At 54.4% G+C, this 26,427-nt stretch overlaps 4 protein-coding genes across 18 annotated transcripts; 2 read left to right on the top strand and 2 right to left on the bottom strand.

Moving 5' to 3' along the window:
• Window positions 1–105: 105 nt before the first annotated feature.
• Window positions 106–9,591, top strand: AGPAT1 (1-acylglycerol-3-phosphate O-acyltransferase 1). 7 transcript variants are annotated; one of them, XM_059938469.1, is made up of 7 exons: window positions 106–185; window positions 6,347–6,543; window positions 6,771–6,904; window positions 7,220–7,395; window positions 7,549–7,644; window positions 7,769–7,841; window positions 8,356–9,591. In XM_059938469.1, exons 2-7 carry the CDS (start codon window positions 6,356–6,358, stop codon window positions 8,538–8,540), a joined length of 852 nt encoding a protein of 283 aa, XP_059794452.1. In that variant the 5' UTR covers window positions 106–185; window positions 6,347–6,355; the 3' UTR covers window positions 8,541–9,591. The 7 variants fall into 7 exon arrangements, with proteins under 7 accessions (XP_059794452.1, XP_059794447.1, XP_059794450.1 ...); XM_059938464.1 differs by lacking the exon at window positions 106–185 and adding an exon at window positions 350–647 and having other exon boundaries at window positions 6,310–6,543; XM_059938467.1 differs by lacking the exon at window positions 106–185 and adding an exon at window positions 563–647.
• Window positions 9,517–13,183, bottom strand: EGFL8 (EGF like domain multiple 8). Its single transcript, XM_059938471.1, has 9 exons — window positions 12,269–13,183; window positions 11,621–11,749; window positions 11,285–11,407; window positions 11,065–11,177; window positions 10,869–10,964; window positions 10,592–10,762; window positions 10,422–10,501; window positions 10,191–10,344; window positions 9,517–9,891 (listed from the first exon to the last, which is right to left on the bottom strand). Exons 2-9 carry the CDS (start codon window positions 11,719–11,721, stop codon window positions 9,842–9,844), a joined length of 888 nt encoding a protein of 295 aa, XP_059794454.1. The 5' UTR covers window positions 11,722–11,749; window positions 12,269–13,183; the 3' UTR covers window positions 9,517–9,841.
• Window positions 13,184–13,268: 85 nt separating this feature from the next.
• Window positions 13,269–20,732, bottom strand: PPT2 (palmitoyl-protein thioesterase 2). 9 transcript variants are annotated; one of them, XM_059938456.1, is made up of 10 exons: window positions 20,491–20,732; window positions 20,082–20,219; window positions 19,380–19,595; window positions 18,981–19,134; window positions 18,419–18,514; window positions 18,222–18,329; window positions 17,339–17,422; window positions 17,135–17,219; window positions 14,259–14,313; window positions 13,269–14,078 (listed from the first exon to the last, which is right to left on the bottom strand). In XM_059938456.1, the coding sequence occupies exons 2-10, from the start codon at window positions 20,214–20,216 to the stop codon at window positions 13,935–13,937; spliced, it is 1,077 nt and encodes a 358-aa protein (XP_059794439.1). In that variant the 5' UTR covers window positions 20,217–20,219; window positions 20,491–20,732; the 3' UTR covers window positions 13,269–13,934. The 9 variants fall into 9 exon arrangements, with proteins under 9 accessions (XP_059794439.1, XP_059794445.1, XP_059794442.1 ...); XM_059938462.1 differs by lacking the exon at window positions 20,082–20,219; XM_059938459.1 differs by lacking the exon at window positions 20,082–20,219 and having other exon boundaries at window positions 19,380–19,573.
• A 1,683-nt stretch (window positions 20,733–22,415) lies between these two features.
• PRRT1 (proline rich transmembrane protein 1) lies at window positions 22,416–25,529 on the top strand. Its single transcript, XM_059937420.1, has 4 exons — window positions 22,416–22,498; window positions 23,413–23,948; window positions 24,314–24,499; window positions 24,679–25,529. Exons 1-4 carry the CDS (start codon window positions 22,480–22,482, stop codon window positions 24,853–24,855), a joined length of 918 nt encoding a protein of 305 aa, XP_059793403.1. The 5' UTR covers window positions 22,416–22,479; the 3' UTR covers window positions 24,856–25,529.
• The last annotated feature ends 898 nt before the right edge of the window (window positions 25,530–26,427 follow it).

The raw sequence follows: 26,427 nt of genomic DNA, 5'->3' as shown, positions 1-26,427 counted from the left end.
AGTAGCTGCCAGTCATAACCAAAGGCCAGAAGCAATTGGCTCAAGACTACTTAGACCTCGCCCACTACAAGCCCCTGTCTTTCTTTTACTTCCTCTTTCAGAGGACGTCCGGATTCCTTTGGACTTTGGAGCGTATAGCTCCAAAGCAACTAATTGGCTAGAACTCGACGGAAAATGGAGGCGAGGTAAAGCGCGCGTGCGCAGTAGACGGAGGGAAGGGGTGGGCCAATCCTATGAGAGTTGAGCTTTCTCTGGTCCCACCCCTTCACCTCTACACTGTCGCCATGGTGACTGCTCTACAATTGGCGGGGTTTGGGGTTCAAAGGCCTTGTCTCGGCCTCATCCGGGTCCTCCGACTGCGGTCTCTCTCGACTGATTGGGCCGTTTTTTTCGCCCCTGATTGGCCGAGGTCGGAAAAGACGGCGAAGAGCTCGGAAAAGAGGACAAACGCTAGGGTCGCAGGGTTCAAAATGGCTCCAGCCTCCTTCGGTGACGTAAAGAGCAGAACTTGGGTCCACGCCTCCCTCTTAGTGAAGAAGGGAGCAGAACTGGGATTAGCCCGACGTTTGGATGGTGCGAACATCGATCTGCGGCGCTGGTGTTAACCCATCTCCCTCGGCTGGACGACTCAGCCCGCTCCTCTTTAGGTGATTTACAGAGCAGAAATGAAGTAAAGGCCCATCCCCTTTTTAATGTGACACAGAGTAGAACAGAGTTGCCCTAGACACCGTTTTAAACCTTAAAGAGCAGAAAAGGTCTAGCTCCACCCCTTTGTGAGTGGGTGAAGAGGCAAGATCCACCCCCTTTTAGGCGACCCGCGGCGGAAAGGGGTTAGGCCCGCCCCTTCCTTCTTGTACTGTGCTCCGCAGAACTGGGGTCTTCCTCCTGGGCTGGACCCCTGGGACTTAGGCAAGCTGCTTCAGAGTTTGGGCCTTTCGTACGAGTTTGGGCCTTTTCTACAGTCAGTGGCCCTCACTGTGGCTCAAGGAGCAGAACTAGGTAACAGTCCTCCCATTACCAGTGTTCTTTACATCTTGTTCCTCAGGGCATGTAAACTCTTTCAGGGCAAAGGTGTCTAGTGGGGGTGGAGGCCAGACACAAGCTGAGGGTTCTTCAACAACATCCTGGTAAAAGTTCCTACGTGACTCAGTGAGGGATGGTGAGAAGTTAGGAGCTGCCTACGGCAGGGGAGGTTAGTGTTCGGGAAGCGTGTAGAGGTTTAGGGAAAAACCTTATTGAGAGGCAGAAGTGGAGACCAAGAAGGGAGGAGTGATGGAATGATCCTGATAAGGGGATGATGGGAGTATGGGGGAGAGGGCAGCAGGGGCTGAAGAGAGAGCTAGGTACATACTACAAAATTAAGGAGGCATGCTTACCCCAGAGGAATCAGCATTCTTCCTCACTTATTTTTTCAAGAAAGCAACCCTAATGCCCAGTTTCCATTGGAAGAAGAGTACATTTTTTCTATGTTGAGGAGAGGGGTAGTCTCAGCTTGGGTGAGTAAGGAGACTGATAGGAAGGAACTAGAAAAGAAAAGGTACTGAGGTTAAAGTACATCACAGAAGGAAAAGGGCAGGGAGAGGGCCTGAGAGTGTCCCTTCTCTCCAAAGACCAGGAAGGGGGAGGGTGGGGGAGGTCAGTGGAGGAGGGAGCTGGACTGCTGGGAGATAGTGGCAGGGACAAAGGGCAGAAACCAGACAAGAGGGCTGGAGGGTGAGGTGGGGTGAGATGGAGTCCTGGAGAGAAAAAGAAGAGAGGTGAAGAACTCAGAGCTTCGCATATAGTAGGTGCTTGATAAATATTTGGACTTGAATGGGGGAACAGGAAGAGGGAGATGGAAAAGGGTTGGAGTTGGAGGGAATAAGCAGCAGATGTGGGAGTTAAGGAGAAGAAAAGAAACAAGTTGACAATAAGAGGAGAGCTGATGGAGAATGAGAAGGAACGGGCCAAGGAAGGAATACAGCACCAAGGGACACGCAAGCCATGTGTGCTGAAAGGAAGTTGGAGAAAAGAAGATGCAGCTGGAGCCAGAAAAGGCCAGAGAGACCGAGACGGAGCCCAGCTGAGCTCTCGTGGGGTGGAGCTAGCAAGAGGAGACTGAAAGATGTGGGGAGGAGATGCCTGGGTCCCCGGGAGGCGATTGGCAAAACAGGGCGCCCATCACCGCCCCCTACTTCCTGGCCAGCCCCGGAAACCAGCGGGCGTGGGGAGGGGTGGTGGGGGATAGCGGCAGTAGCAGCCCCAGCCCTCAGAGAGACGGCAGGGAGGGAGGGAGGGAGCTGGGGGGACAACCCCCCACCATTCCTACCGCTATGGGCCCAGCCTCCCATTCTCACCTCCCCTCCATCGGCCGGGGCTAGGACACCCCCAAATCCTGTCGCCCCCTTGGCACCGACACCCCGACTGAGGCAGAGACACAGCCACCCGCCACCACCGCTGCCGCAGCCTGGCTGGGGAGGGGGCCAGCCCCCCAGGCCCCCCACCCCACTGAGGTGGGGGCAGGAAAGGGATGGGAGGAGGGGGGAGGAAGGGGCTAAAAGGGATGTGGAGGAGGGGATGGGGGAAAGATTGGGTCTGGGAGGGCGGGCTGGGGAGAGGTTTGGTGGGAAAAGGATACGGGCCGACTTGGGAGAGGGTTGCTGGGGAAAGGAGAGGGGGCCTGAGAGGGAAGAAGGATGGAAGAGATACGAGGGAGGAGAGATGGAGACCCTGTGAACTTGAGATGAGGGTGTGGACAGGGAATCTTGGAGAGGAAAGCCCCAACACCTTCCCCAGTTCCTTTTCTTGCCCTTTGGCCCCATGTGACCCTTGGGGGGTAGTGGCAGGCAGAAGGCAGTTTAGTGCCCTCCTTTCCCCGGCAGAATTTGCTTCCTAGGGATGCCCTGAGACACCTGTTTCTCTCAAGGCACAGGACCTCTTGTTTCTCAGTGGCCTTCCATGCTGTGTTCGACCCTTACTGACATACAGATGCCTTGTGAGGGGCCATGTTTTCTACATTGAGTGGGTGTGCCTTTGATGTGTTTAATGGCTTGTGTGCGGCTAGTTTGTCCTGTGCTCTTCATGGGTTGTGGAGAAATGATGTGTTATCTTCCATCAGAATTGCCTGTTCTCATATGTCCGTGTCTCGTGGCCAGTCTTGACGTGTTCACATGTGTGTGTTCTCATCTGTTGCATCTGTTATGTGGTTTCATGTTTTTGCACATCTTATGTTTACTTTGCATGTTTACTTTAGCATGTAGAGATCACACCTTATTTTGTTTGGGCTCACAGGTTATGTGCATAGTCCCACCATATGCAGTCATCTTCGTGTGTGGGATCTCGTGGCTTAGCTGACTAGCCCACACTCATGTTGTGATCGGATTGGCCTGTTTACTGCATGTGTTTTCCCAGTCCCAATTCACACCGCACACGTGTGCCCCTTCGCATGATGTGCTGATGTGACACGTCCACAGCTTGTGTGCTTCTGGTTACATACACTATTTATTTCATAATTTTATTGCCAATATATTTTGTGAGCCGTATGCTCATTAACTCACTTGGCACTCCATTGTGCTTATAAATCCTCGGATATCCCTGCTCTGGAGAGAGTCACTTAATGTCACATATTAGAGAAAAAGGTAACTGGGCCTCCATGTCCCTAAAGAACCATCCCCATATGCCTTACCTTGCTGACCCCGCTGGCCTGTGTCTCTTCACACATGTTACATCCAGTGCCTGTGAACAGTCTGTCCATGGAGCTCAGTGCATAGCACAGCGTCACCTCTGCCACGTACATTATCTGTCCCCCGCTCTTTGCACTGTTGGCATGTATTTGATGACAGCGGCATCTTTCCCCTGTGGCATGTTAATCCCCTTTCTGTATGTTTCTCTTGTGTGCAAGATGGTATGTGCCATCTTGTCTAGATTGCTGTTGCTCTGCCTTCACCGTGACCCTGTATTGTGTGTGTATATCCAGAGTAGGTTACTGTTAGTCCTGGTGTGTTCATTGCTTTTTTGGTGGCTTTTCTTTTCATAGTTAATAGTCCTCAAGAGGGTAGCTCTCTGATTGGTGTTCAGAACTGTTGTCTCGTTAATTACGGCTATGTGGGTATGTACACAGCCTTATAATCTGTTCAGCAAATGTTTATTGAGCATCTTCTCTGCTTCCTTCCATCCTGGGCATTGGGAATAAGACAATCCCTGTCCTCAAGCTGCTTACACGTTAGGGAGGGAAACAAAGATAACCTCAAGCGGTTACACCCTGTCTAGTGTCAGGATGGGTGGTTCTCAAACTTATGTGCACATCAGACTCACCTGGATGGCTTGTTTAAAATAGTATACAGATTCATGGGGCCAATGGCCAAAATTTCTGATTCAGTAGTCTGGGGTGAGGTCCAAGAATTTATTTTTCTGCACTTGGAGAATCAGTGATCAAGGTAAAAGTGTAATGAAAACACAGGCCTGGAGGGGTTCAGGAAGACCTCCAAAAAGTGACACTGAACTGTATCAGGCAAGTGAAGAGGCAGAAGAACATTCCACCCAAAGGGAACAGCATGTTCATGGCACAGAAGCGTGAAAGATAATGGTGTGTCTGAGGAACTGAAGTAAATCAATTTGACTAGAGCGAAAAGGCTTTTGTAGGGATGTGGCCAAAGGTGTAAGGAGAAGTCAACTTGTCAAGAAGGGCCTTTGGGCAAGAGAGATGCTCACATTTGTGTCACAGAAACATCTGTGGTTGCCATGTGGAAGATGGATTGAAGGGGAAGAGTTAAGAGCCCGTTGCAAATAGTCCAGGGGAGAAACGCTTGTTCCAACTTGCGGGGGCAGTAGGATGAAGCAACTCAGAAAGCCTATTGTCCTAGAGCTGGCAGAGTCCCATTTCCTCTATCACCTGTTACCTTCACCCTTGGCAATGGACTTACCTTGGAGCACAGCCCTTCTGTCATTGGAAGGGAGTGCCTTTGGCCTTAATACGAGTAACAGATATTTGCCTGAACACCGTTTTTGTGAATTGTGACCCTGCTCCAAACCGTGGGGCAGAGTGGAGGAAGGAGGAAGAGCCTAAAAAGCAGATTCCGCATGCCTGTGCCTCTTCCTCCCGAGCTCTTTCCTCTCCCAGGGCAGGTGGTGTAATGACCCTTTTACTCTCTGCCCTCCTTTTTTCGCTTGGTGAAGCCTTACACACTGCATGCCTGACCACATTGCCTGCAGTGTTGCTGGGAGGGAGGGAAGTGGGTGGTCGGATTTGTTTGCCAGTTTGTGGAAGCAGGATTAATAGATATAGGTATGTCCATGGGTTTATCTGGGAACAGGGAGCCTGCCTGGGTGGAGAGGGGTTTTACTGGGTATGAATTTACCATCCTTTACCGGTCATGGGTGTGATTGTAAATTTGCGTATGTGTGTGAACAGGTCAGTCTTTGTATGACTGTGTGTGTCCGAGTTTGTGTTAGTGACAGAGCCTTTATTCTTGCCAGTCAGCCCCTGGAGAATGTCTGTGAGTGTTTTGTCATTTCCACTGTATCTGCTGCGTGCTATGTGTGCACTTGTGTGTATATATACAGGCAGCAGCATAACCAAGTGGTTAGGAGCACAAGCTGCTTAGCTTTAAGCTAGGAAGTGCCTCTTAGGAGTCATATCACCTCAAGTAAGTTTTTTAACCTTTCTGGGCCTATCTCCTTTAAAACGTAAATCGTGTGTTTCATATTTAAGAACTTAACATAGTATATAGACCAGCCCTGTCCAACAGAACTGTAATGCAAGCCACATATGTAATTTTTAATTTTCTGGTAGCTACATAAAAAAGGTAAAAGTAGCACGGTAAAATTAATTTTAGTGTATTGAACCCAGTATGTCCAAAAGGTTATAATTTCACAAAGTAATCAATATAAAGGATTATTAATGGGATATTTTACATTCTGTTTTTCATTCAAAGTCCTTGAAATCTGATGTGTATTTTATATCTCTAAGCACCCCTCAATGCAGACTAGGCCACATTGCAAGTGCTCAGTTGCCACATGTGGCTGGTGGCTACCATGTTGGACAGCAGAGGGATAGACCGTTGTAAGATCCTTACCAGCTACAAGCGTTAGCTATTATTAATGTCCTGTTGTTGTCATGTGTCTGTGAGTCGTGGATGTCCATATCTTGTGTCTCATGTCTGAATGTATCTGGATCCTTCAGGGAGAGGGGTGGGAGAGCAGTCCTGAGCTCCCATCCCCACCGCCCCCATCCTCGAGAGGCTTTCTGGACAGGTTTTAATGGGAGCCCTGGCCCCCAGAGCCCCCCCAAACCCTGCCTTCTGCACCTTGCCCACCCCGTCCCCCATCCAGGAACCAGGCCCACTGCCCTTCGCCCCGTCCCCTGCAGGTGACCAGAATGGAGCTGTGGCCAGGGCTGTGGACTCTCCTGCTGCTGCTCGCCCTCCTGCTGCCCACTCTGTGGTTCTGCAGCCCCAGTGCCAAGTACTTCTTCAAGATGGGCTTCTACAACGGCTGGATCCTCTTCCTGGCTGTGCTCGCCATCCCTGTGTGTGCCGTGCGAGGACGCAACGTCGAGAACATGAAGTGAGGGGCAAGGGGTTTGGGGTGATGAGGGAACCTTAGGGTCAGAAGCAAGCAGTGGATGGGGAGGGCACTGAGTGTGCAGGAGACACTGAGCGAGCCCAGGGACAAGGAGGCGGAGCAGACTGCAAAGATGCCCAGGAAGACAGGGGCGGGGTAGGGGAGCTGAGGCCTGCAGGTGGACCTCAGCAGGTCCCGCTGGAACCCCTTGCCATGTGGAACCTCCACAGGATCTTGCGTCTGATGCTGCTCCACATCAAATACCTGTACGGGATCCGAGTGGAGGTACGAGGGGCTCACCACTTCCCTCCTTCACAGCCCTACGTGGTCGTCTCCAACCACCAGAGCTCCCTCGACCTGCTTGGTGAGCCGCCTCCCCTAGCCACGCCCATCCTCCTGCAGCCCTCCCTGGGGTCGCCTCCCCTAGAGGTCCTCCACCCTCCCTCATCTGGGGCGTTGCCCCCTTGCTCCCTCTGCAGGCCTCTTTCCCTGGGGTAGAGCTGCCCTCATAAGCAAGATAATACACCTTTAGTCACCTTCTCTTACTTTCGGGGGCTTCCCCCACCCCTCGCCCCCAGGTCTGCCTCTTCCTTTAGCTCTAGTCCCTGGGTGATGACCCGGGTGAGGTGGGCTGCTTCCTGTGACACTGATCCTCACCCCGCCCCCACCTCTACCCTAGGGATGATGGAGGTACTGCCAGGCCGCTGTGTGCCCATTGCCAAGCGCGAGCTACTGTGGGCCGGCTCTGCCGGGCTGGCCTGCTGGCTGGCGGGAGTCATCTTCATTGACCGGAAGCGCACTGGGGATGCCATCAGTGTCATGTCTGAGGTCGCCCAGACCCTGATCACACAGGATGTGAGTCACCCTGGGGAAATGGGGGTTATGGAGTAGAATAGTTGTAAATGAACTGATGTGCAGGGCCACCAGGCCTCGGAAGTCCCATTACAGCATCACAACCATTCTCTGATCCCTCCATATGTGTGTCTTCCTTGACTCTTTCTTTCCCAGGTACGGGTCTGGGTTTTTCCTGAGGGCACGAGAAACCACAACGGCTCCATGCTGCCCTTCAAACGTGGCGCCTTCCACCTCGCAGTTCAGGCCCAGGTGATTACTCCTTGCCGTCTACTGCTGACCCTCAAGCCCCCACCATCCCTTCCTCTCTTGGCAGAGGCTGGTCCTTGGGACCTCAGAAGGGAGCCGTGGGCTGATCGCTTTTCGTTTCCCTCAGGTTCCCATCGTTCCTATAGTCATGTCCTCCTATCAAGACTTCTACTGCAAGAAGGAGCGCCGCTTCACTTCAGGTGAGGACTCTGTGCAGATCTGGGGTTGGGGGGTGGCCAGAAGGGCCATGGGAGAGGCTAGAGGGACATCGCCATGGGGCAGGAGCTTCAGTCAGCGTCAGCACTGAGATGTCCACAGGATCATCTGATGTGACCCCACATCAGCCAGTAAGTATTTATTATTTATTAAGCACCCCCTATACCCTGCTAGATGGGTAACACTTGGTCCCTCCAAGAGAGGCCATTACTGTCTAGCCGGAAAGATAAAGCCTGTGTGTGCAGTTACAGCATTCGGCGGTAAACACTAAGCCCCAGACGGTGGGGCTGGCAGGGTGCTGAGGTGTCTGGACTGGGGCTGGGGAAGGCTTTGTGTGGGAGGACCTCAGAGAACAGTTGGCAGCTGGTAAGCTGAGGGGGAGTTGTCCAGGGCAGAGAACTGAAAGGTTGAGGAGGGGAGTTAAGTATCAGGAGAGCTCAGAAACCTGTGGGCAGACTCCCGGTAGACAGGCCATGATGGTGCTCACCCCTCTCCCAGGGCGATGTCAGGTACGGGTGCTGCCCCCAGTGCCCACAGAAGGACTGACACCAGATGACGTCCCAGCTCTGGCCGACACAGTCCGACACTCCATGCTCACCGTTTTCCGGGAAATCTCCACTGATGGCAGGGGTGGTGGTGACTATCTGAAGAAGCCTGGAGGGGTGGGCGAGGCCCAGCTCTGAGCTCCCTTCCCATCTACCCCCCCACCGTCTCCACACCTACCAGCCCAGTGGGCCTGAAGCTGGGCCAAGCCCTCTTCCTCATTTCCCCTCTCCCCACTTGTTCTCTTCTTTGGAATCTTCAACTTCTGAAGTGAATGTGGTTACAGCACCGCTCCCTGCCCCCTTCCCAGCACCGCCCCCCAACAGACTCTTGTCTAGGTGCAACCTCCACCCTGAACCCCACCTTCTGTGCCATCCTGTCTGTGGGACAGTTGCCTCCCCCTCATCTTCAGTGGTTCAGCCTACACAAGGGTAGGAACACTCCATTCTGTCCCCAGTGGACCCTCTTCCTTTGTGGTCTTCTCTACCTCTCCACCCCACATTGGCCAGTGGATTCATCCATTCTGTGGAACAATTTCTCACTCCCATGTCCACGGATTCAGTGGACTCATCCATTTGTGAGGGCGACTCCTCACGCTGTGGCTGGAAGCTGATGCCTGGAATACTTCTCCCAGGCTCATCCTGGAAACATTCCTCAGCACCTTCTCCCTCCTTCCCGTGGAGCCTCCTGTCAGTGGGGGCTGGACTCTGTCACTCAGAGGTCTCATCCCTGCCCTCGTCCAAGTGCCCAGGGTTGAGCACACACTTGGATGCCACATTTCTGCCTCCCCTCATCCCCTGGGTATAGTTGTTCAGTGGTCCTGGCCCCACCAAGCCCCCTACAGCCCTGCTGTACCATTCTAACCAGACACAAGGGGAAGAGGCAGACATCAGGTGCTGCACTCACTTCACCCTGGGGAGTTGGGGAAAGGAACTGAACCCTGGCTGGAGGAGATGGGAGGGCTTTTAATTTATTTCTCTTTCTTTTGAGGCTTCCCCTCTCTGAGCCAGTTTTCATTTCCTCCCTGTGGCATTAGCCACTCCCTGCCTCCCACCCCAGATCTGTGCTCACAACCACAGAGGTGGGCTGGGAGCAAAAGGAGAGGGTGGGACCCAGTTTTGCGTGGTTGATTTTTATTCATTATCTGGATAACAGCAAGAAACCGAGAATAAAGCTTGAGAGATCTGGGCACTTTCTGGCTGCGTTTGTTAAGGAGTTAAAAAAGCAGTTCTCATTCCAGGCCTCTGCCCCAGCCGGAAGACTCAGGGGCAGGCCAAGACAACCCGCCTTCCTCCTTTCTTCAGCTTTCCAAAGTTTCCATTGTTCATTGCTCTTTAGTGGCAGATTACCTTATCTGCAGCTCCCCAGCAGGCCAATCCCAGAGGATTAGTGGGTCCAGTTTCTGTATAAATTAGTGGGGCAGGGGCTCTGCAGAGGCTCCTTAGCTCCGCCGATTGAGGCCTGGGCCCAGGCTGTTGTCCTCACAGGAGCCTGGATAATGACAAGGAGACAGGCAGACACATTGACTGTGGGCTTCTTGGAGGCCTGGAGTGGGCCCTGGACACTGAAGGATTGACAGTCTCACTCACCAATAAGTGGAACCACCAAGTTGGAGACAGACCAGGAGAAGGGGTGGTAAAGTGCGGAAATCTGGGGAAGGTATGGGGTGAGTGAGTGGAGGAGCAGAGATTTTGGACAAGAGAAAACCGAGTTGGGAAAAGGTGTCTGGAAGAGCTGGGGGCAGCTGTTGGGAGATGGGGGTCCCCACAGAGAGGGGCATGGAGACTCACAGGCACCTAGCCTCTCCTCCAGCAGCAGAACCTGGTCACTGAGAGACTCAATCCTGTCGCCTCGGCCCCACAGCTCTGCCACCTGTTCGGGCTGCAGCTCTTCTGGGGGCATGGGCAGCACTGCTCGGACCCAGGCCCCAGCCTGACTGGCCCACTACAAAGGAAGAGACACCTCAGGGTGTTGGGGGTGGGGTCTGCCACCCAGACCTGGCCCCAGGCATCTGCACTCACCTGCTCCAGCCGCTCCAGGCGCCCTCGCAGCTCGCGAATCTCCCGCCTCAGGGCACGCTCATCGTGTCCAGCCTCCCGAACTGGGACAAAGGAGCGAGCCGAGCGTGACCACTGCCCTGGCCCTGCCTCTGGTCCGGCCCTCCGCATGCCCCACGCACCCACCCACTCACCGGCCACGCTGAGGATGCTGGCACTGGTTGGGGGCTCTGGGGCCCCTTCTGCGCAAGTGCGCCCGTCCGGGCCCAGCACCAGGCCCCAGGGGCAGCCGCAGGTGAAGCTGCCTGCTGTATTGAAGCATCCGTGCGAGCAGAGAGTGACGCCAGTCCTGCATTCATCCACGTCTAGTTACCGGAAAGAGGAGGGGGCTGAGGGGGGCGGGGCGGAGGGGGGCGCCACGGCGGGTAGGGAGGTCCTGGCGCCACCCCGAGGGAGGGCGAGCCAACTCACCCACGTGACAGTGCTTCCCACCCCAGCCCGGGGCGCACTCGCACTGGTCTGGCCGAACGCAGACGCCTCCGTTCTGGCAGGGCTTGGCGCAGATGGCTGCGGGCGCAGGAAGCGGGGTTCAGAACCGAGCGGAAGGCCTGGCTCTCCAGCCCGGCGGGGCGCACCTCCCCCGAGGCCTGGGAAGACCCAGCCTCACCTTCATCACAGGTGAGCGCCCCGGGATGCCGCTTTTTCCAGCCCTGGCAGCACACGGCGTGGGTCTGCGGCACCTCCCTCCTCACCTCCCGCCAGGCCACATGGTACGTGGTCCTGGAACACAGCGCCGGGCTCTGGACATTGGCATATGGGTCCTGGTCCCGGTTTTGGGGGTTCGTTCCTCTTGAGAGACCCCAGAGCCCAGGCTCCCCACCCCTCACCTGTAGGTGCTGCAGACACGCCTTCCAGAGCACAGAGTCAAGTAGGGCTTATATACGGGTTGGCTGTAGGACTCGTTGTAACGGAGTGGGACCACCAGCGTCTGCTTGGAGCAGACCCCCTGACTGCACGCATGCGGGGGAAAGTGAGAGGCATTGAGTGGGCCAGGCCCTGGGGAGCCAGGAGCCCCACTTCCCTTCAGGCTCCACTGAGACCCCACCCTCCCTAAAAATGACAGCCTCCCCGCCATTCTAAACTTTGTTTTGCCACCTGTGAAGCCCCACCCCCAGCAGGTTTCATGAAGACCTCACCCCTGGCCCTGCCCCCTCTGTTATCACCTCTCTTTGAGGGATCCACCCTTGGCCCCCTCGCCTGTCATCAGTAGCAGGAGGAATGAGAGTCCGCCTAAGACAGTGCACAGCTCAGCCCTGGACCCCATGTTTCTCCTTGACTTCAGACTCTGCCAGCTGCAGGCAAGAAGAGGTTAATGGAGGCCCTTCCCCTCTCCTGTTAACTTCTCCAGTTCCAGCCCTCCCAAGAGCAGTCTGCTGGTGCCCTTTAAGTGGGGCAGGACATTCATTTGCACGCTTGCACTAGCCACCAGGATTGTCTACACCTGCAGGTACATTTAACTAACACCCCCCCTTCCTTTAGCACATCATGGTCCATGCGGCACCATACAAGCTCACAGCCCGACACACTCCCTCCACCTCCCCTCATGACCCTCCTGTCTCTGACATGCCCTCTTCCATCCTAATCCTCCTACCTTCAAAATATCAGATATGCACCATTACACCCCTTTACACCTTGTACACACCCACACACCTGGAAACCCCACCTTAAACACATTCCTGCTACCCTCACGCACCCACACCACCACATACACCCTGGACCCACTCCCCTCACTCAGACAACACACCCAACTCACACTCACTCTAAGACTCTGAGTGACCCCCTGTCTTTCCCCATTGACGTTCTCTCCCCACCTGTCTTTCCCCCTCTCCTGGAGACTTCAGGCCACCAGCCTCAGAAGCAGCAGCTCAGACTGGTGGGCGGGCTGGGCGGGCTGCAAAGGAGAGGAGGGGCGGGCCAGACAGAGCCCTCCCATTCCTGCCCCCTCCCACAAGCCTCCTCCACAGCTGGAGCTTGGTCAGTTCAGTGGGGTCCAGATCCCACTACCTTCACCCCCCCCAGCCAAGCAAAGGGCCCCTTAGAAGTCTCTTCTCAACCCTATGAGGCCCCCTATTTTTGGAACTCCCCCAAATCAGCAGAGACTACTAGCTTTAAACACCAGCAGTACCCCTGGCCCTTGCCCTCCACGCTTCAACCCAACACAGACTAGGGAAGAGCTGAGGGGCAGGAAAAGGCAGAGCTGGCAGAGAACTAAGTGGGGTCAAGTCATGGGAGAAAAGGCAAGATCAGATGAGGAGAGAAAGAAGGGTGTGGTGGGGACTGTCCAGGGCAGTAAAGGGAAAATTGCCCCCATTTCTTGATGACATTTGTTAGGGCCTGGTGGGGGGTATGCAAAGTTGAGTCAGCCACCGCCCCCCATGCCAGAGCAGACAGGGCCTTATTGTCTCCACCAAGATTCCTTCTTTCGAGGAAGAGGAGGCTCATTGTCCAGCCCCTCACCCAGCTCTGGCCTACAAAGGTCAAAAAGGGGCACTACAAATGCCCACCCTGACCCTTAGCCCCCTCGTCTAGCCTGGGGGTGGCTGGCGCATTCCACCCATGAGGCTGGGGCCCAAACCACTAGAGCCCTGGGCTCAGCCCCCCAATCACAGGCTGGGACAGGAAGAGAATTGTCCTCAGCAGGAAAGAACCCGCAGAGAATCAGGAACCCACACAGAATGGGCATTGAGAGAGCGGAAACACCAAGGGGGTCCCACCCCAGACCAGGCATCCGGGCACCCGAGCCTCAGGCTCTCCATCCCCACCCTCCTTGGGGAGCCAGGTCTCCCTCACCTGGAAATGAGTCAAGCCAAACTGAGTAAATGGAACTTTATTTCCATAAATACAGGGGTAACACCCATTCAAGGGTAGCTAAAAGAGGGGCTGGAGCCTCAAAGAAACTGGGCTCCCCAAGGGCACCCCAATACTGAACATAGGGACTGGGGGATCCCCAAACCTGAGATGGGCCTCACAGGCCACAGATATTCCCCAACACTGACACTTCAAGAACGGAAATGTCCCCATAGGGAAGCCTCGGAACCCCACTCTCATGGGTGGTCCTTCCTGGGGGTTGGGAGGGCTCACAACAGGGAGTTCAGACGAACAGCGAACATGGGGAAAACAGAAGCTAAAAATGTCCTGAGTGGCCTGGAAGGAGACCCCTGTGGTGGGCAGGGGCTGGGTCCTCCGTCTCCAGCCAGAGACGCAGAGCAGCAGTAGGAGCAGCCATGAGTTAACCCGCTTTCTCACTCGCCACGCTTGGCCTTAAGAGGATGGGAGAGCTCGGAGCAAGCCCCAGACGAGAGGACACGAGATGGCGGAAACCAGGATTTGTCGTTCACAGAGGGGCGGAGGAAGGGGCCCTGGGAGCCCTGGTTGGTGGGGGCAGTGGGGGAGCAATGAGGTGGTCACGGGCACACCAGGGCCTGACATCCAAGGCTACCACTTGGTCTCCGGGCTGGGGGGTTCCTGAGGGATCCCTCAGGAGAGCCAAGGTTCAATGCAGGTCTCATAAAGGGTACGGTTGGAGTGCCAGGCCGTGTGGGAGATCCCAGCCATTGGACACCTCACTATGGCCCCCCGAGCCAGGAGAGTCTTCAACCCAAAAGAATCCCGCAGATAAACCTTCAAGGTGGGCAAAGGGGCATGGAAGAAAGACATAGGGAGGACAAAGTAAGTTCCTGCTGGTGTCCCAGACCCCCTCCCCACAGGGTGAACCTTTCAACTCCCGTGTCAGTGGCAGAGAGAGCCACAGACAGCTGGGACAGTGCGCGCAGAAAGGGAAAGTAATTCCAATGAACTCACCAGTTGCTCCTCCATCTCCAAGACCGTCTCATTTGCATCATAGAAACCAAAGAAGCTACAAAAAGATTGGGGGGGTAAGGGGGAGGTTATCAGGAGAACTGGAGAAAATCAGGGTGGGCTAGGGTCCTTCAGGAACTCATGGCCTGTTGAGGACACAAGCAGCAAGGAGGACACTCAAAATACCAATATTTAACTGGGTATCATGTACCTCATGAGGTGATGCACTGAGGGTACAGCATCACTTCTGCAGAATTCCCATCAAGAATGCATAATCTGAATCTAATCATGAGGAAATAGCCAACAAACCCAAACAGAGGGACATTCTATAAAATAGCTGGCTCATACGCTTCAAAAATATCAAGGTCGTGTACAAAGACCAAGGAAGTATTCCAGATTAAAAGAGACTAAAGAGACATGACAACTAAATGCAACACGGGATCCTGGGTTGGATCTTGCACTGGATTTTTTTCTATAAGGACAATTGGGAAAATTTGGATAAGGTCTACAGAGTACTGTATCAATGTTAATTTCCTGATTTTGATCATTGTATTGTGGATATGTAAAAGAATGTCCTGTACATAGAAAATAGACACTGACATACTGAAGTTTTCAAGGGTGAAGAGATATCATGCAACCTGCTCTCAAATGGTTCACACACATACTCCGTACATATTTATGTGTGTATATATATATATGGAGAGAGAGAGAGAGGGAGGGAGAGAGAGAGGATGCTAATGTAAACTCGGTAAGATGTTAACATTTGGGAAATCTAGGTGAAGAGGATACAAGATTGCTTTGTACCACTTTGGTAATTTCTTGAGTATGAAATTATTTCAAAATAAAAAGTTCTTAATTTTTTTAAAATTAAGAATATTTAACTGGCATGGGCACTGAGTGGACACAGGCCATAAATAACTGAACAAATGCCAATATGGGCTATGGGAGCAAAGAGGAGAGGCTACTACCCTAGTTTTAGAGCATCAACAAAGGCTTCCCAGCGATTACCCTGGACTAAGGAAGGCTGTCCCAGGCAAATGGAACAGCAAGAGCAGCACAGAGGTAAGGCACAGCTGGGTGCGTGGGGTGCTGGGTTGGAGGCCTGGAGCCCTTGTTGAAGGGCTGGATTTCATACGGTAGGAAAGCAGTAGGGGCACAAAGACCTGGATTTAAACTCCGGCTCTGCCACACACTCCCCACTGTGTGTGGTTGATCATGTTGCTTATCTTCTTTGCCCTGTATAAGAACACCTCCTTTGTAGAGAGGAAGCAAAACATTGTGGTTAAGTCAGACAGCCTGACTTGACCACTTACCAACTCTATGAATGTAGGCAGGTTATTTAATCTCTTTGTACTTAAGTTTCCTTATATGTCAAAAGAGGATAATAGTAATTACCCTATAGGGTTGTTGTGAGAATTAAATGAGCTTTATTTGAAAAGTACTTAGAATAATGCTTTGGGACATAAAAGGTGCTATATAACCTTGAGCCATTATTATCTTCACAGGATAGTTTGAAATGAGATAAAAATAAATCCCATCTCTAACTATTATAAGGCATGTTACTCATTCACTTAAAACCTTCCAATGTGTTCAATGTGTCTCATTCAGAATTTTCAAAAATCAAGGGCCATGGTTGCCAGGGGCCAGGGAGTGGCAGGGATGAGGGAGTTACCAGTCTTTAAAGGGTATGGGGTTTCAATTTGAAGAAAAAAAAGGTTCTGGAGATAAATAGTGGTGATGCTTACACAAGAATGTGAATGGACTTGATGCCACCGAACTATACACTTAAAAATGGTAAAATTTTATGTTGTGTATATTTCAGGGAAAAAAGGGGGGGGGGCTTACTTTGCCCCACAAAAGCTCTCTGTAACTGGCTCCCTGCTACCTCTTTCACCTCCTCTCCCACCCTCTCCGTAGCTCCCTGCACTCTAGCCATATGGGCCTCTTTATTCCTCAGACATGCCCCAGGGCCTTTGCAGGTGCTACTCCTCTCCCCTGGGTTGTTCTTCCCCCAGTTTGATCACAACCCTTTCCCTCACTTCCTTCAGTCTCTGCTCAAATGGCAACTCTTCCAGAAGGACTTCTCTGGCCACCAGCTAATATAGGCCCTGGCCATCCTCTAATCCCTTCCCCTGCCTTATTTTATCACCACTTGGCATATAGATTTACATTTATTGTCTGTCTCCCCCACAAGAATGTAAGCTACATAACACCATGGACTTCTCTTTCATTTACTACTGCATCCCCAGGACCCAGAACAGTGCCTAGGCACACAGAGTATTTGTTGAGTGACTAAAGTAGATCAGGTGACATTTCAGATCACTCATGATGATCAAAGGCAGGCACATAGTGCCATGAAGCCATGGATTTTCCTGAGGAATAGGATAGAGGGGACGAGGCTGGAGGCTATTACAGTAGTCCAGGCAAGTAAAAGAGGTGGTAGGAAATGTGATTACATGGCATATGGAACTATATACACGTACCAATGTCATAGTCCTGGTTTTGATATTGTGCTATAGTTACATAGGATGCAACCATTGGGGGGAACTGGGTGAAGGATACACGGGACCTCTCTAAACTATCTTTGCAGCTGCCTATGAATCTGTAAATATTTCAAAGTTAAAAGTTTTTACAAAGGGGGGTTGGTAGGGATGGAGAGCAAGCAGACTCTACCTAGTAGAGTCAGCAGGGCTTAGTGACTGGCTACATACGAGGCTAGGAGATGACTCCCAGGTTTTGGTCTTGGGTGACAAGATGAATGGAGGGTAGGGGTATTAACTGAACAGTGGAAGGAGCAGGCCACTTTTAGAAATGAGATAAAGATTGGTGGGGGCTGGGGTGTCCTTAGCCAATCTTCAGGCCACACAGTCCCTTATTACCTGGACTGCCAGGGGGTAATGACACCATCATCAGGGCCCCCAATCAGCACCAGGCGGCCCACACGAAGAAAGTTCTTCCGCCAAGCTGCAGGGTGGGAAGAAGAGAGCCTGAGTCAGTCACAGGGGTCAGGCCAGGTTGGAGAGGGGAACATAGGGGGTCAGAGAAGCAGAAAATGGGACCAGGGTAGGAGTCTGGGGTCTTACCAGTGGCATTGGGATGGTCTCTTTCCCCATTGATCAGGGCCAGGAAGCTGCTGGCATTGAGGTACAAGTCATCATGGTGGGGGTCTGGGTACAAACAGCAGTTAGAAAGGTTGTCAGAGAAGCAGGGAGAAGAGGCAAGACCAGAGGCTGGAAGACCAATCAGGAGGCTAAAGTAATAGACAAGGCGAATAGTAATATAATAGTAGCCATAATTGTAAACATAATAGCAAACATCTTTTTCCAACACCTACTATGAGCCAGATACTGTTCCAAGTACATTGCATTCATTAATTTATTTAATCCTCATAACCACCCTATAAGGTATGTACTATATCATTATACAGATGAGGAAAATTGAGTCACAGAAATGTTGAGTAACTTGCCCAAAGTCATGCCGCAGGGCCAGGCTTCAAACCCAAGCAGTCTGGACCCAGCAGCATCCATGGTCTTAAAAACTATACCAGGCGTTTGCAAACTATGACTCATTAGCCAAATCCAGTTCACTGCTTGTTTCTGTAAATAAATTTTATCGCCAACACAGACACACTCATTCATTTACATACAATATATGGCTGCTTTCACATGACTGTGGCAGAACTGAGTGGTTGTGACAGAGACTGTACGGCCTGCAAAACCCAAAATATTTACTATCTGGCCCTTTAAGGATACAGTCGGCCAACCCCTGCAGCAGGCTATACTCTCTAAGGCAAATAAGGTGATAAACGTAAAGCATTTTGAACAATGCCTGTTCACATAGTAAGTGCTCAGTAACGGTTAAGTTATCATTATCATTGCTGTTGGTTATGGTAGAGGTGGGAGCAGCAGGCCCTATCCTCCAGGATGCCCTTTCCATGGAGGCCCCAGTTTGGCAGGTCCTACTCACCATGCCAGTAGTTGCAGATGGAGAATTCCTGGCCCCAGGGGCTATAGCAGATGCGGTAGAGGTTAGACCTCATGGAGGTGGGGAACAGCCACTTCAAATAGTCCGTGTCTGGCAAGAGAACAGCAGTGCCAGGTGGCTCCAAACTTGTGCCCTCAAGACTCAGGGCCCCCCCTATGGAGCCCACAGTGCCCACTCACCTCCATACTGTCCCATCTGTGGAGAGGAAAGAGAGATGAAAGAATCCACATTGTGTTCATCCATCACAGACAGCAGTGCCCGGCATACCAGGCCCCCTGCAGGCAGAACACCACATTGGGCAGGGACTTAGGGACAGCCGGGCCAACACTGCCCCCCGTCCGCACCCCCCCCCCACACAGTGTACCTAAAGGAAACTGAGGCCCAGAGAAGGCACACACCTTGTGTCAAAACATCCACGTCATGTAAGTGACAGAGCCAGCATTCGATACCGGGTGTCCCGACTAACTGTAGGGTGCTTTTTACTGTCCCACTATCTGTTGTGTCCAAGAACCATGGGTAATGGGCAAAGAAAGGGGCAGCAGTGCAGGGAGCCTCCCTCCCACTCAGGACACACACAGAGGTAAGACCCAGGTACTGAGGGAAGTCAGGAAAGGAGGGCTCAAGTATCAGGGCTCTGGCTGAAGCAATGTGGCTCAAAAAAGGGAACACCAGGCAGTGTCCCTCAGATAAGGATCAAGCCTCAGATAGGGCTTAGGAGCTGGGGTGGGGGAGGGTGCCTACCCTGTGAGTAGCAGATGAGATGCACCCCTTGAGGGGCCTTTGCCATGATGGGGGCCACAGCCTCTCGGAACCCTTGCACCTGTTCCCACAGGGGCCGCAAACTCTCTCTCCCATCGAAGAGATCGAGCACTGTCACCACAGTCCCAGGGTGTGTCTGTGGGAAGGGGGCAATGCCCCAACCGGGGATGGACGATGAAGCCCCTCCACACCGCCCCCTGGCCAGCGCCCACATGCCTACTGTGCCCTGCTAGAACCAAGGATCTCTCGTCCCCAGACTTTCCCCACGCCAGCACCAGCTCCCCGAGGAAGTTGGCAGGCCCAGCATTCAGTTCCCCATTCTCCTTCCCCAGCCTCTGAAGACGCCACCAACGCCCCACAACCGTGGGTCCCCTGCCAGACCTCGTTGATGTATTCCAGCAGGTGGCGGAAGCTGTACGAGCTGTCAAAGAGCCCATGCACCACGATGACCGGCTTGTAGGAAGCCCGATGGGCCGCGGGGGTTGCGGGCAGCAGCAGCAGCAGCAGGAATGGCAACAGGAGCAGGAACCCCGCCGGGGGGAGCCGCAGCCCCGGGAGCCCCAGCATGCTCCCGCCTGAGAAGGGGGCGATGAGGGCCTGTGAGAGAGATGACAACACCCCCTGCCTTCCGAACAGACGCCGGCAATCAAGCCTCCCCTGCCCGTTCCCACACCAGGTCCTTGTCACAAAATATCCTACTTTTACTCTAGTCCTCTCCCCACAAACACACCCCCCAACCATATTGTAGACGCACTGACGCTCACCCAAGCCCCGTCCCTAACTCAGCGGGGACTCTGTCCCCAGGCCAGCATCTTCCTAATGCATCATCCCAGCCATGCAAGACCGGGGTTTTGCAAGAAAGACCCCTGAGCAGCAGCGCAGGACCCCTGGAGAGTGCAAACTCCCACCAGGCCTGGGTCCGTGAGCCTCGCTCTGCCCGCTGTTTACTTCCCTGCAGCTTGGAACCCACGTGGGGGAGGGGAAGGGTGTAAGGAGAACGCGCGCAGGGGAATGACCGGATGGGAGAGGGGAGGCTGCTCAGGGTCGCACTCAGCCGTCACGTCCGGGGCTTTCCCTACCAACCGTGCCAGTGTCCCCCGCAACGCAGGCCGGAGACTGGAGGGGCAATGGAACAATCCATTGCACCCAAAGAGCGGGGGAGGAAATAGGTGGAGTGATCCATTTAGACCGGCGGGGAGAGGCAGAAGCAGCAAACATGTCCTGGGAATTGAGAGACTGCCTCTTCAGTCCCTGCGGCAGCAGAGACCCAAGGGTCCCATTTCCCGGCCTTGATTCGCCCTACTTCCCAATTCAGGCGTCCGGCTCCGCAACGGAACACGGAGTTCTCTTTCCCCAGGGAGGCGCTGGGAGAACAGACTGGGGAAAGGCAGTCCTTCGCATTTCTTCGTCCGTCTGATGAGGGCTGAAGGTAGCCCAGGCGGACCCTACTCCTAAGCCCCTCCCCCCCGCCCGCGCAGGATCTGCGTCTTACAACTCTTCATCCTGAAGTGCGTGTAGTGCCCTTGTCTCCAGAGTCACGGAGAGCCCTCGAGGCCCCTCGAGGTAAAAGTGCAGCTTGGCCCAGTTTCTTCTGCCCTACTCTACTCCGGGGCCCATCTGTGACACACACCCCCCGCCCCCCAGAGGCGGAGGGCCCCTAGGGCAGCGCTGACGGGCTCGTTTGCTTTCGGATGAGTCTTTCCACCAGAGCGACTCCACAACCCCGCCCTGAACTTGGAACTCCTTGTGGGCGGCTCCTTACTCAGACCTTCCCACCCGGTCTGGACTTCTGAACTCCAGGCGTCCCGCACCTCTCCACCTGTGACCCCTACCGATACCCAGTTGCCCGGGTTAGGGCTTTTACTTAGCATTTAAAGACGTTTCCCTTGATTTAAAAAATTAAAAAAAAAAAATCGCAGCTTCTCTGAATTCCTCTCTCTATTCACAAGGTCTTTGCCAGTCTAAGTCTCTCCCAATAAAACCAACTTTCGCCCCGAGTTGTGTAGAGGATGGGGTGGCGGTAGTGGGTTAGGGGCTCACGCGAACGCCTTAGAAGCCAGAGTGAGCGGTATGGGGCTGTGATCTAAATCTCTGGGGCCTGGGAATCGCCCTGGCAAGCGCCTCTCTTACAGCTCTGTAGTTTCTGCCTGGAGTCGGAGGGGAAGGACAGAGCTCCGGAGAGCGACTGCCTCAGACGGGGGCCGGGAAGTACTAGTCTAAAGCGGGAAGGTGGGGTGGGTAATAATGACTCCCAGTTACGTTTTTGCAAAAAGCCCAACTCTGGTCAATCTTGGCTGACTGCTGATCTTCAGCCCCCATCCCCACGTACAAGCTCCCAAGATACAATAAGCAAAATAAAAAGACTGCAGTTACTGCTGTGCCCCCAGGTCGACTCAGGCAATGGCGCTGCGTCTTGGCGGGGGTGGTGGGTGGGTGGGATTTCAGGAATGGATCTGAACACTGAGGGCCCTGGAAACCCTAAGAAGCCCAATAAGTAAAGGGGGGAAGGGGGACCAAGCACGTATTCCCAAACCGAGCTGCCAGCAATGAGCAGTTGATCCATCCCCTCCTCCCAGCGGGCTTCAGCTCCTTCATCCTGGAGAGGAAAGGTATCTATATATCCCCCAAGCTTCCTCTTCGTCCTACCCTGCAACCCCCAGCCCCCAACACACCACAGGCCTCCTACCTCTGAACTGCTATAGACCAGAGCCTCTCACTTTACCTCTCGATTCATCCCAGGCCAGGGTGGCAGGTCGAGGTCATAACCCTGGGAACTTTTCAGGCCATGGCCGGCCTCAACTCTGCACACGGTTTTCTCTCTCTCTCTATTTTGTTTTGTTTTGTTTTGTTGTTTGTTGTTTGTTTGTTTTTGTTTTTACGGTTCTCTCTCATACAGTCATCTCTCCTACAGGGGAAAACTAAGAGCCAAGGATTTGGGAGAAGATCCTGAGATCTTACAGAGACTCTGAGGGAAGCTGAGGAGGGGGAGGCCTGACTGGGGTGAACAAGATCCAGATGGAACTGGGGTATTGAATCCACTGAGCACCTGCTCGCTGCCTCCCACAATATAATCACTACGGCCAGTCTTGGAGGGGAAGACTCTAGAGAGTTCTTTCTCCCTCCTTCCTTCCCTTAGTACCACCCGCCTTGCCTGGTCTTGCTTGCCTCCCAGTTTCCATGACAACTCCAAAGGAGCCCAAACTGGGGGCTTGAATGCCGGGGTGAGAGGAGGCGAGATGTAGTCCAAAAGCGGAGAGAGACCGAGTGGGGACACGTCTGGAGGTTTCCCCCTCCCTTGCCTCGGTCCCTTTAAGCTCCCCCCCTCCCTGCTTTCCCTCCGCCCCCCGCCGCCACAGTCTTCATCTCTCCATCTCTGCGCTGCTGCCGGCTGCGCAATCTGCGCACCCAGACTCCGGTGCTAGCCAGGGACCCTGACTCCAGACTCCGGTTGCACGGATCCTGTCCCAGCGAGACAGCAGGCATGTCATCCGAAAAGTCAGGTAGAAAACAACAACAAAACCTCCAGCCCTCTCCAGTGTCTCCTGACTCTCCCCCCCCCCCACCTCCCTTACCCCTCCCTAGCGGTTGGTTCTGTTTCATTCCCCTTGTATCCAGCTCTCCACACCCCGACCCCCAAACCCCCTCCTCTTTTTATATCCCTCCCTTCTCTTCCTTTCCTCCTGCCAGTCTCAGCCTCAGTCCCTTGCCAACAACATGGGTTAGGGGGGCAGGTTGAGAGGGTGAGGGAAGTACAAGAGTGGAGTAGCATCAGCCAGGTACTGCATGGGTAGCATCATTGCAAGTGACAGATGGACAGATGACACTGGCTCGCATGGAGACATCCAATGGGGAAATATGGAGAGATGATCAGATGGGGCTTGCCAGGGGAGTAAAATCCAGAGGACCCTTCTTTAATCTGTCCTAAAAGTGGTACTGAGACTCCCAATGAGACTAGGGAACCCCCTCCCCACTGAAGGAAGGGCAGAGAGGAACGTGTTATCCTACATGTGTTTATACAACTGTTGAACTGAGCACATGTTAACACAGTGTTGCATGTCTACACACGTGCACACACAGGGCTAGCTCGCATAGGCTAGCCCAAAGGCAGCCATAAGCCAAGGAGCATATGAGTTTGGGTCTGCAGGTTAAAGCTGTGTGCCCATTGCTGAAGAAGGGAGAGGAGCAGAAGAGAGTTATGACCTCAAAACTAGATTGAAAAGCGGGGGCGGGGGGGGGGGAGCTGATGGCCTAGATACAACCTCTCTGCTGCCCCAAGAATGAGAGATGGCTTCTCACCCATCTCCTCTCTGTCTCTCCCATTATCTTCCTCCATCCCTGACCCTCTGTGTCTCCCCCTGCCCCTCCTTATCTCGTCTGTCTTATCTCTCCCCACACCTCTGCTCACCGCCCCCAGGCCTCCCCGACTCAGTCCCTCACACCTCTCCACCACCCTACAATGCCCCCCAGCCCCCGGCCGAACCTCCCGCCCCGCCCCCACAGACAGCCCCTTCCTCGCACCATCACCACCACCACCACTACCACCAGTCTGGCACCGCCACCCTCCCGCGCTTAGGGGCAGGGGGCCTGGCTTCCGGGGCCGCCGCTCAGCGCGGTCCCTCGTCCTCCGCCACCTTGCCGAGGCCTCCACATCACATCCCGCCCGGCCCGGCCGCTGGGGTACCCCCACCCGGCTGCGCTACCTTGCCCCGCATGCCACCCGACCCTTACCTGCAGGAGACTCGCTTCGAGGGCCCACTACCCCCGCCGCCGCCCGCCGCCGCCGCCCCGCCCCCGCCGGCGCCCGCTCACACTGCCCAGGCCCCGGGCTTCGTGGTGCCCACGCACACTGGAGCGGTAGGCACGCTGCCACTGGGGGGCTACGTAGCCCCCGGTTACCCCTTACAGCTGCAGCCTTGCACTGCCTACGTGCCAGTCTACCCGGTGGGCGCGGTGAGTACGGCGCGGACAGGGACCTGGGGGGAGGGAGGGATGGAACAGGACCTGGAACTGGGGACACACTGGGGGCTGGTGGGATAGAGAAACAGGGCCAGGGGACCAGGCGGCGTTCTGGGGCCAAGGGAGAGGAGAGACTAAGGGAAAGCCTGGGAATGGGGGGGGGGGGGGGGGACGGGGGGGAGGGAGTGGTCTGGTGGTCAGCTGGAGTCAAAGATCAAGGCCTGGCAGGGGAAACAGCCTAAAAGTCCAGAGGAGGTTTGAAAGCAGGAAACAACCCTCTTTCTCTGCCAGACGTGGAAAGTTGGTGGGCTCAAGGAGGGTAAGAGTGACGTCCTCTCCCCACAACCTTCCTTCCACAGCCCTATGCCGGCGGGACCCCGGGGGGAACGGGAGTAACCTCCACGCTCCCCCCACCGCCCCAAGGCCCAGGGCTGGCCCTGCTGGAGCCGAGGCGCCCGCCCCATGACTACATGCCCATCGCGGTGCTGACCACCATCTGCTGCTTCTGGCCTACGGGCATCATTGCCATCTTCAAGGCAGTGCAGGTGTGTGTGGGGGGTAGGGTGGGGGAGGGAATGGAGGCGGAGTATGGAGAGGAGGGCTCACTGGGTCTTTCTTAGTCCCAGGGAGTGTTGGACGTTTTGGGGTGCACCTTAGAGGAAGGCTGAGGCGTGCGGCCGAGGTAGCAGCTCTCTGATCTGCTCTCCCCCACCCTCCCCCGCAGGTGCGCACGGCCTTGGCCCGCGGAGACATGGTGTCAGCCGAGATCGCTTCACGCGAGGCCCGGAACTTCTCCTTCATCTCCCTGGCCGTGGGCATAGCAGCCATGGTGCTCTGTACCATCCTCACCGTAGTCATCATCATTGCTGCACAGCACCACGAGAACTATTGGGATCCGTAAGGACGCCTACGGCCCGGACCCACTCTGCGCCCCTCGACCTCCCAAGCGCGTTTTGCCGTCAAGCCGCGGATCCAGCGGGCGCCCTGCACACCCGCTTCTGGGGCCACCGGACTTGGTTACATCCTAAACTAGGCCTCTACGGAAACTCTCGCCTTGCGAGCACGCTCCAAATCCAGTTCCTCAGGAACCCCGCCAAAACCCACACTAACAGGGACGCCGCTTCCTGGGATTCCGGCCAAATGCCGGGCCCCTCAGTAGCTCCAGGCCCCCACCCCCTCTAAATACAGCGCCCCCAGCCGAACTCCCTCGGTCACTGCTCCCCAGCCTGGAAACTTGTCCCTAAAGCCCCGCCTCCTGTATAGGCTCCGCCCCGGCTCTGATAAAGCCCCGCCTCCAGGTCGGCAGGCTCCGCCTTCTTTTCTTCCCTGCGGGGTGATTCAGTCCGGTGATTGGGTTTGTGGCGCCAGGCCTCGCCCGCTTACTGACAGACTCCTCCCCTTCGCCCGGCGCGAGAGCCGAGCCCCAGGGTAGCCACGCCCCCACGCTCACTCTCTTTTTTGCGAATACAGTTCCGTTTCTCCTCCACCTCATCCCCGCCTCTTTTCTTGCTAATCTCGGAACCTCTGTCTACTTTTGATTTTTTTGGAATGAGATTTGGGAGGTTACCGGTTTCAGAACCTTCACCGTGGGATGAAGATTACGTCCCCGTTCTCTGTAAATACTCCCTTCCTCCTATCCCAACTCCTGGGCAGCCGGGCAGAAGGGAACCTAGGGTACAAACCTTCCAGTGTCCGGAGGGAGCCGGTCCCTCCCCGTCCCCTCGGTAGTCCTCACCTTGTTCTGATCTGTGTGTGAGTGTGTGTGTGAATTTCTGAAAGCCAATATTAAATAGATTAAGTGGATTTATCACCCGCAACTCCGAAGACTGCAGCCTTGCAAAGACCCTGCTTTTTTGGTTTCCCCTTTCACCTTTCCTCATCTCCCCTTCTGGGGGCGTGGGGAAGGTGGGGGAAGAAAACTGACAGAGACAAAAGTGAGAGGAGACAGATTCCCAGGACACCAGAGAGACAAACGCAAATACGGGGGAAAGGGGCCTCCCTGGGAATCCTACTGGGGAAGACCTTGGGATCCATCGTTGGTAGGGATTTCTTTACCCAGCACACCTTTTCCACTCCCTACCAGACTGGGCTTAAGGCTTTGGAGAGGGAAGATTTACAAGCAGATCCAGGGATCTATCCCCAGAACTCCAGGAAGTCAGGAGGAAAGAAGGCAGACCATTCTGAAAAAGATGGCCAGGGATAGGGTGGCATGGGGCAGGGAAAAGATGCCAGCTGCCCACAGCTGTTCCTGCTTGCAGGCTTAAGGGTGGCAGACAACTTGGATTAGCCCTACTTGGTGTGTTGTACCAGTGTAGGGAAGGCAAAGGGAGCAAAGAGCTGCGGGAGTCGGGCTGCTATAACAAAAATACCATCACTGGATGGCTTATAAAGAACTGAAATTTACTGCAAGTCTGAGATCAGGGTGCCAGCACAGTCAGGTGCAGGCCCTCTTCCGGGCTGTAGACCTCTCACT

The sequence above is a fragment of the Balaenoptera ricei genome, chromosome 11 (genome assembly GCF_028023285.1).
Source record: "Balaenoptera ricei isolate mBalRic1 chromosome 11, mBalRic1.hap2, whole genome shotgun sequence".
NCBI lineage: Eukaryota > Metazoa > Chordata > Mammalia > Artiodactyla > Balaenopteridae > Balaenoptera > Balaenoptera ricei.
The sequence above is the reverse complement of the archived record's forward strand: the minus strand, read 5'-3'. Positions and strand labels throughout refer to the sequence as shown.

Bases quoted from the DNA above. Each gene is read 5' to 3' on its own strand.
- PPT2 (XM_059938455.1), bottom strand. From the start codon at position 19,739: ATGGTTGGGGGGTGTGTTTGTGGGGAGAGGACTAGAGTAAAAGTAGGA. The intron at 14,314-17,134 runs GTAATAAGGGAC...ATCTTTTTGTAG, and splicing joins ATTACCCCCTGGCAGTCCAG to CTTCTTTGGTTTCTATGATG. The intron at 14,079-14,258 runs GTGAGTTCATTG...CCCACCTTGAAG, and splicing joins TGGAGATGGAGGAGCAACTG to GTTTATCTGCGGGATTCTTT.
- EGFL8 (XM_059938471.1), bottom strand. From the start codon at position 11,721: ATGGGGTCCAGGGCTGAGCTGTGCACTGTCTTAGGCGGACTCTCATTC. The intron at 11,178-11,284 runs GTGAGGGGTGGG...GCTGTGTTCCAG, and splicing joins CGTGTCTGCAGCACCTACAG to GACCACGTACCATGTGGCCT. The intron at 10,763-10,868 runs GTGAGTTGGCTC...TCCGGTAACTAG, and splicing joins TGGGAAGCACTGTCACGTGG to ACGTGGATGAATGCAGGACT.
- AGPAT1 (XM_059938464.1), top strand. From the start codon at position 571: ATGGTGCGAACATCGATCTGCGGCGCTGGTGTTAACCCATCTCCCTCG. The intron at 6,544-6,770 runs GTGAGGGGCAAG...GAACCTCCACAG, and splicing joins CGCAACGTCGAGAACATGAA to GATCTTGCGTCTGATGCTGC. The intron at 7,396-7,548 runs GTGAGTCACCCT...TTTCTTTCCCAG, and splicing joins AGACCCTGATCACACAGGAT to GTACGGGTCTGGGTTTTTCC.
- PRRT1 (XM_059937420.1), top strand. The intron at 23,949-24,313 runs GTGAGTACGGCG...TTCCTTCCACAG, and splicing joins CAGTCTACCCGGTGGGCGCG to CCCTATGCCGGCGGGACCCC. The intron at 24,500-24,678 runs GTGTGTGTGGGG...CCTCCCCCGCAG, and splicing joins CCATCTTCAAGGCAGTGCAG to GTGCGCACGGCCTTGGCCCG.